Below are 8288 nucleotides of genomic sequence, written 5' to 3'. Positions count from 1 at the left end.
TGTTTTATGTGATTAAACTATAGGAGGCAACTCTCTATAATCTTATCTTTTATTGGAGCCACTTCGATCTTTTTCATGTGTTTTGTATCCTTTTTCTAAATGTAAAGTTACTCATCCACTTGAGCTTAGAACGCTCATCTTTGCAATACTTAATTTATTATTATGCTTCTCTTTAATGCAGGGGCGGAACCTTGGATTAAGTAAATAACCTTCCTTAAATAGCTAATATTTTTTATCTTGGATTTATTCCTATTCAAAATACAAATTAAAAAAATAAAATAAAATTTATATTCTGAAATATATTATATCAAAATATTATTAATATTTGTTTTCAAAATAAAATATTATTTTTTATTAATGTATTTTGAGTGATTAAAACACTTAAATATCTTATAAATAAATATAAAATGTTAAGCGTTAGCTATTTAAGGAAGGTAATTTACTTAATCCGCCAGCGAGGCAATGTCGGATTACGTTGCCGCGAGCTGAGAGGCTTATCATTTAGCTCGCGCGTTCACTCTCGCTTATGCGCAGCTTTGGGAAAGGCAATGTCGTACTCTCAAGGCCACATCTGCCATTTCCTTAGCCGCCTGCTTCAATGCAGGCGCGACTGTCTGGTGACCATCTCCGGCGGCCGCCGCCGCACTGGCGGTGAGTTTGTGGACGGAGTACTCAGTCTGGCTTGCGGACTATTGGAGTCAGGTCTTCTCAAGCGAGGGGAAGTAGTCGCCATTGCTGGCTTCAACAGGTCTATTTCCTCCCCCAGTTTATAAAAAAGAAGGTTGCTGATGGATTTAGTTTGGTGTTTTCTTTGTATTTTATATTTTGGTGGATTTCAGCGATTGGTACTTGGAGTGGATGCTGGCCGTCACATATGTGGGAGGCATTATTGCTCCTTTGAACTACCGCTGGGTAACCTAGCTTCCTTGTACCATGCTTTTAATATCATTTGTTCTACCAGGGTCGCTAAAGAGCTAGAGCCTTTGCCATCCGCTGGGAAGCTTTGGGAAGGGGATTTAAAATATTTAAGTGAAATTTGGTGGAGTTTTGTGTAACGCAATTCATTTTGTGAGATAAGCTTGCACTTGAACAAGTAGTTGGTGCTCTATCCTTTAAGCGAGATTCAATAAAGGTTTCTCCACCTCATGGGAGTGATGGAGTTGAACTTGTAGTTTCAAGTCGAGTAGTATATGAGTGGGAATTAGGTATGGATGTAGGCCACTTGGATGCCTAATTATATAACAATTTTATTGTTTCTTATTTATTTAATATTATTTTTTGAATTTAAATTTTCTTATTTATATATAGATTATAATAGGAATTAAAGAAAAAGTTACCATTTTTTGTTAAGTCCTTTTTTTCCTAGTAGTTTTTCTTCAAACCAAACATGTATGACATTATATTTTTAACTATTTTTACCACAACTAAACCAATAAGTTCCCATAAACCAAACAGAGGCTTTAATATAATAGTTGACTTGGATATGCATACAAATTCAGTCCATTATGGTGATGTTTGTCCGCTCTATAAGTCTCAGGCAGAGACCAGTTTAATGGGTGGCTAAGGTGGGCTGGGTTCTCGCTTAGTTGAGGTCAGCTTTGTAGTTGTTAAGCAAAGATGGGAAAGATGGCCCATGTGTTCATTGTGTTGTCCTAAGTTGAGCTTACCCCAACTAGCTCCCAATTTTTTGGGTTGGGAAAAATATTTGGTCGCCTTTTTCGAGTATATAGTTGATGGCAAATGTACAATTTGATAGAAATAGAGATCTTCAAGAAACTGACATCCTCTAAAACAAAGCATGCATTAAGAAATAAATGCTGCTCCATCTTTAATATAATAGTTGACTTGGATATGCATACAAATTCAGTTCATTATGGTGATCTTTGTCCGCTCTATAAGTCTAAGGCAAAGACCAGTTTAATGGGTGGCTAAGGTGGGCTGGGTTCTCACTTAGTTGAGGTCAGCTTTATAGTTGTTAAGAAAAGATGGGCAAGATGGCCGATATGTGTTCATTGTGTAGTTCTAAGTTGAGCTTACCCCAACTAGCTCCCAATTTTTTGGGTTGGGAAAAATATTTGGTCGCCTTTTTCGAGTATATAGTTGATGGCAAATGTACAATTTGATAGAAATAGAGATCTTCAAGAAACTGACATCCTCTAAAACAAAGCATGCATTAAGAAATAAATGCTGCTCCATTGTATTGCAGAGCTTGGAGGAGGCAAAATCAGCCCTGGAGGTTGTGAAACCTGTGATTTTGGTGGTTGATGAGAGCTGCAGTTCATGGGCTCTACAACTTACCAACATCAGCGTCGTGCAGTCTCTTAGGCTCCATGCTCTTATTGGATGCATTACCCCTTCCAGCCTCTCCATGAGTGCAAATTGTAAGCTATTCAAAACCATATTGAAGTCAGTTCAACATGGGTTCATTTATAGATTTTACTTATCTGGATTAAGGGCATATGAGCATCTCTTTTATTGCAGTTCTAGCTATGGATTCCATTAGAAAAGCTTCACATGGTACCCAATTCATTAATCCTGTTTGTGCGACTGGTGGCATTGCTTTAATCTGCTTCACGTCAGGTGTGGCTCATCATTATGATTGCCTTTCAGATATTGACATATATCTCTCCTAAAATATGTGAAATACCGAACTTTATGCTTAGATGCTCATCTTCTTCAAGAGAACTGGTGAAGCCTCTCCAACTTTAATATTTCAAACTTTATGTTTTCCTTAGGAAGCACAGGAAAGCCCAAGGGAGTTGCTATTCGCCATGAAGCATTAGTAATCCAGTCTCTAGCAAAAATTACCATTGTTGGTTATGGCGAGGATGATGTAAGTCATCATTTAAAGAGAAACTATGCCAGCGTCTTACTCAAGTACTCTATTTTCATTAAGAATTATCAAAATTAATTAGCTTCTAGCTTTCTAATGTTGCTTTCTGATTTTAATTTTTTAAAGTGGTTACTTTCTGTTACTGAAATAGATCTTGACTTGCAGGTATATCTTCACTCATGCCCTATGTGCCATATTGGTGCAATATCTTCTTGTATAGCCATGCTAATGGTTGGTGCTTGTCATGTTTTCATTCCAAAGTTTGATGCAAAATTAGTTTCTTCTGCTGTTGAACAGAATCATGTTACTTCTCTAATCACTGTTCCAGCAATGATGGCTGATCTAATTTCCTTCTCCAGGTTACCCGTGCTTCTATGGAAACTATTAAGCTAACAAAATACCTGTTAATTATGTTATTGCTTTTGGTTCTTTATTGCATTAATGAAGATTGTGAAGATGTCCATGGCAGGCAATCACATAAATGGAATGGTGGAGAAACAGTAAAGAAGATTCTTAATGGAGCAGGTAGTCTATCAACTAACCTTGTCAAAGACGCCATCGATATGTTCCCTAATGCCAAGATTATATCAGCTTATGGTATGTTAATCTTCCTAGTTCACTTGGTGCACATTCTTCTCTCCCTTTTTTTTGTTTTACATTTTATTTTTTTGATATGTCTAATTTGGTTGCTTATTGATATATTATCAAAAATTAATCATGATCGGGCACGTATATCGAGGAAAAATTGAGTTGGAAATTTTACGAAATTAAATCCGGGACCATCCGAATCCAATTTCAGCAAACTTATAGTCAAATTGAACATCTTGAAAAGACAAACCCAACCACTAAAAATTTGACCCAATCCGAGCCCGAATGGGACCAACTTGAAGACCCGTAGCACATTTAGAAGATTCAAACCATAAATTGGATGACTAAATGATTTTCAAATGTAACATGCTTATAGTTGAATCGAGTGGCTTGATGAGATGAATCCAAGAAGCCCAAGATCGCTGAATTTTGATGTCATTAAGTTACTGAAATACTCGATAAATAGTTCACGATCAAGGGAGTCGATATCCGCCGTCCATTCAAAACACTTACAACTTGCTCTTAATCTTTTCCCTATTTACTGGCCATGCCATTCCCCAAAAACTATAAATAACCTCTCATTCTTCACATGAAAGGGGGACCAAGCAAGGACGAAGAGGAGGAAGGAAAGAAGAGAGAAGAGGAAGAGAAATATGTGATCTCTCTTGCCACCAAGCTCCACCTCGACCATCGCCCGACCATCGGCTATTGTTGGACTTTCGTCCGGCCATCAAGTGTCGCCAGATTTTTTCGACCACCAACTATGGCCGGACTTTCGCGCGGCCTCCAACTGTTGTCGGACCCACCAATTGTAATCGAATTTTCTCCCAACTACCATCGTCCAACTAAGGTCTTTTCAACCTCCATCGCCCGAGTACGATCTTTCTAACCACCGTCGCCTGTCGAATATGGTCATACTGACCTCCATCTTTAGACAACGGTCTTTCTAACCACCATCGCACGCCGACTATGATCCTTTTTTTTACCTCCGTTGCTAGACAACAATCTTTCTGGGCATCATCGCCCGTCGACTACAATCCTTTTGACCTCCGCAGCCTGACAACAGTCTTTCTAACCATCGTCGCCCGTCAACTACAATCCTTCAGACCTCCGTTGCCCAACTACGGTCCTTCCGACCTCCATAATCCGACTATGATCTTTCTGACCTCCGTCGTCCAACTACGTCCTTCCGACCACATTTATCCTACTACGGTCTTTTGACCTCCTTTGCCTGTCGACTACGGTCTCTTTGACCTCCATCGTGTGATTATGGTCCTTTCGACCAACATCGCTCGCCGACTATAATCCTGTTGACCAAACAAACATATTAACTCTCTTTTAAGAACAACTACCATGTAACAAACTATATACAATATATATTTACTTCATTAAGCCGACATCCTCTTCTGAGGAGGAATATTATTTGTAATTAACCATCAATACTAGTGGATCCATTCAAACTGGGCTAGGCCCCGTGGTTTTCTTTTTTTTCAGGGTTTTCCACGTAAAAAATCTGGTCTCTTATGAACACTACACCCCAATTGTTTATCTGTCTGTATGTTGGATCTTCGTATAAAGCTAAGAATTTAAACTTTATATTTCTCCATTGCCGCGAATATTCTAGGACACAACACTTATAAATAGAAAATATATTTTAGAAAATGTTAATTTCATTTTCTTGAGATGAAATCATCATTTTTAGGGAGTTTTTAGAAGGCTAATGAAATTTTAAATCAATATTGGTGTTTAACAGCTCAACCAAATGATGGATTTACAAACATCATCATTTTTCAAAAGATGATTTATAAGTTAGGCAAACGAATGAAACCTTACAGGAATTTATTAGCATTCGCTAGAACTGAATAGCTTCCTTTTTTTGAGATTTTTTAGCAGAAAGCTTGTTTAAATCCAATTTATTTTCAAGAAGAATTATATTATTTGAATTATAATTGTGTTGTGGAAGTAAAATATCCCTGAAACTTTCTCATAGAATTCCACCCCGTGATTGCATTTGAGATATTCAAACTGTATTGGTAGGAGTTTGGAATGCGCATTTAATAGGATAATCTTTATTTGGCCTGTTGAAAATATTTTGAAGTGTACTCCCTCATTATTCACTCATTTCACATTTTACCTTTTGTTAGAGGTATTTATGATATCCTTCAAGCTTTCTAATTGAAAACTGTCCTCTATAATCAAAATACATTTGAATTGTTCACATTGTATTGGTAGGAGTTTGGAATGTTTGTTTAATTGGTTAATCTTTATATGGCACATCCCTCTTGTGTTATTAACTAATGATATATGTCTGATCTACATTATCTTCTGGCTTTGTCTGATTAGGTATGACAGAGGCATGCTCTTCTCTCACTTTCATGCCAGTATATGATCCGATGTCACAAAAGCCGAGGAAAAGCCTTTCAAGTTATGACAAATTAAACACCGACGCACTCCAACTACATGGTAGAGTTTGTGTTGGTAAACCAGCTCCACACATAGAGTTGAAGATAAGCTGTGATCCCACTAGTTCTGGTTCACCTTTGATTGGGAGCATCCTAACAAGAGGCTCGCATGTGATGGTTGGTTACTGGGATCAAGCTGCCAAAACTTGCAATTCTGGTAACAGTTCTTGGCTTGACACAGGAGATAAAGGGTGGCTTGATAGTCATGGAAATTTATGGTTGGTTGGGCGAACAAAGGATCTAATTAAAAGTGGAGGAGAAAATATATATCCTGAGGAGGTAATACAAGCAACAGAAATTTCACATTTCTATACTCTTTAATGGTTTCTTCTTTGTTCTTAATTATTCATCCCTGGTTGTGAAATTTGCTATTGATTTAGGTGGAAGCTGTTCTTTGTCAGCTCATGGGAGTTGCTGGTGCTGTTGTTTTTGGCATTCCAGATATTCACCTCACAGAAAAGGTTGTTGCTTGTGTTTCAATGGAGGAGGACTGGATATGGATTGATGAAAAAACCAGGAATTCTTTGGGGACAAACCAGCTATCGAGCGAGATAATGAAGAATTTTTGTCGGCAAAAAAATCTAACCCGGTAATCTTCTTCCTTCTCAGTATTAATCTGTGTGATAGCTGTTTCCTTGACTAGAGCACATTACCTGCAAATCTTAATGGTGGCAACCTCATCACTGCTACAGGCGGGAAATTATTGGGTTCGGACACCGGACAGCTTACCGTACGGTACTTCACAGTACCGAGTAATACTGAGCTTGGTACTGTGAAGTACTGAGTTCGGTACTTCACAGTACCGAGCTCGGTACCGCTCAGTACTGAGTAGGGAGTGATGTGGCGCATTTTCATTGGGCTCTGGACGTCGTCCGGTGTCCGAACCCAATAATTTCCCGCTTGAGGCCCACCCCCTAGAGCTCTCAATATGCAGATAAAGAAAGGGTTAAAGATGCTAATTTTTATGGTTTGATCTCTCTTTTTTCTACCATCTGAGAATTTTTCTATCCCTAGTCCTGCTGTAAAAATATTATATGATTTCCATCTTATGTGTATCTGCTACTGCAGGTTCAAGATACCCAAAGTCTTCATGCCGTGGAGAAAGCCATTTCCATTAACTGCCAGTGGAAAGCTGAGAAGAGATGATGTTAAAAAGGAGGTGATGTCCTACATGCGAATCCCAAACAGTAGCTTATGACATAGCATTGTATTGGATTTATTAAGGCTTCTTTTGGGATGGCTTTCTTATCGTTTAGTAAAGCGGCTTTTTAGTACAAAAATTTAATTTTTGTACTAGAAAGCCGTTTTAAGAAACAGGAAGAAAGCCGTCCCAAACGAAGTCTAAGGCTTTGTTTGGGATGGCTTTCTTACTGTATCCTAAATCCACTTTATAGTATAACTTTTTTAATTTTTGTACTACAAAAATGTTTTAAAAAGTAATAAGAAAGCCATCCCAAACGAAGCCTAAGGCTTGCTTTTTTAATATTTTCTAAAGCTGTTTTGTAGTACAAAAAATATTTAAGCTAATTTTTTTATTAAAAAGTTATTTTAGAAAGCATTAAGAAAGCCACCTAAAATAAAGTCTAAGACCTCATTTGGGATGATTTTCTTAAAGCAGCTTTATAGTATAAAATATTTTAGTTTAAGATTTTTTTTATTAAAAAGTTGATTTAGACCCAGTAAAAAAGCCTTCCTAATTATTTTTTATATAAATTTTTAGCTCTAAGGATCTTTGATTTGTTGTAAATTAGATGTAAGGAGCACTTTTTATATGAATTTTTTTTTTTTATTATTGCTATTTTGGGGAGTGAAGTTCACCATGCAAGTTTATTTGCTTTACAAATTTATTGTTCTGGCTTATATTTCGGTTAGGCAACAACTTCTTTGAAAGGTTTTGTGCGGTTCAAGGTATCACTGAAGAAAATAAGCGCTAATTTGGTTACTTTTGCATAAAATGTAAAATTTCTTGCAATGAAAGTAAGATTTTATTTGGGATAAAATTTTTAAGTATTTTTTAAATTAACTTTTCAGTATTAAAATTTTCTTAATGTTAAAAAAAAAAACTAAAAAATTATTAAAAAGAAAAATAAGAAAGCTGTTATATTTTAAGATACACTAATGTATTATGAAGTAGATTATGTGATAAAAAAAAAATATTGATTGATTTACGAAGCTCGCTTACTTAATTCAAAAAAGTTGTTTATAATTTAAATATTCTCATAAACGAGTCTAAATGAATCTTATAATATGAATTTCAGTAAGCTAAGTAAGCTAATTAATTTAGATTAAGAAAAAGGGAAATATTATAAAAAATACAAGCTCATATCTAGGGCTAAGTAAGCTATTAAGCATGCAATTTTTTTTTATATACATAAATGGAGTAGCCACACTTTTAGTACATTATA

General features: G+C 36.4%; 1 protein-coding gene across 2 annotated transcripts; it reads left to right on the top strand.

Annotated features, from left to right (window-relative positions):
- Positions 1 to 444: 444 nt before the first annotated feature.
- LOC110103424 (2-succinylbenzoate--CoA ligase, chloroplastic/peroxisomal) lies at positions 445 to 7229 on the top strand. 2 transcript variants are annotated; one of them, XM_028698176.1, is made up of 10 exons: positions 445 to 748; positions 840 to 912; positions 2207 to 2381; positions 2455 to 2580; positions 2736 to 2833; positions 2999 to 3192; positions 3303 to 3430; positions 5765 to 6162; positions 6264 to 6472; positions 6952 to 7229. In XM_028698176.1, the coding sequence occupies exons 1-10, from the start codon at positions 549 to 551 to the stop codon at positions 7079 to 7081; spliced, it is 1731 nt and encodes a 576-aa protein (XP_028554009.1). In that variant the 5' UTR covers positions 445 to 548; the 3' UTR covers positions 7082 to 7229. The 2 variants fall into 2 exon arrangements, with proteins under 2 accessions (XP_028554009.1, XP_020687797.1); XM_020832138.2 differs by having other exon boundaries at positions 446 to 748; positions 2482 to 2580; positions 6952 to 7228.
- Positions 7230 to 8288: the final 1059 nt, after the last annotated feature.

The sequence above is a fragment of the Dendrobium catenatum genome, unplaced genomic scaffold (genome assembly GCF_001605985.2).
Source record: "Dendrobium catenatum unplaced genomic scaffold, ASM160598v2 fragScaff_scaffold_1056, whole genome shotgun sequence".
Taxonomy (NCBI): Eukaryota; Viridiplantae; Streptophyta; class Magnoliopsida; order Asparagales; family Orchidaceae; genus Dendrobium; species Dendrobium catenatum.
Note: the sequence above shows the minus strand (reverse complement) of the source record. Positions and strands in the feature narration are given on the sequence as shown.

Bases quoted from the DNA above. Each gene is read 5' to 3' on its own strand.
- LOC110103424 (XM_028698176.1), top strand. From the start codon at position 549: ATGTCGTACTCTCAAGGCCACATCTGCCATTTCCTTAGCCGCCTGCTT. The intron at 3,193-3,302 runs GTTACCCGTGCT...TGTCCATGGCAG, and splicing joins GATCTAATTTCCTTCTCCAG to GCAATCACATAAATGGAATG. The intron at 3,431-5,764 runs GTATGTTAATCT...TTGTCTGATTAG, and splicing joins CAAGATTATATCAGCTTATG to GTATGACAGAGGCATGCTCT.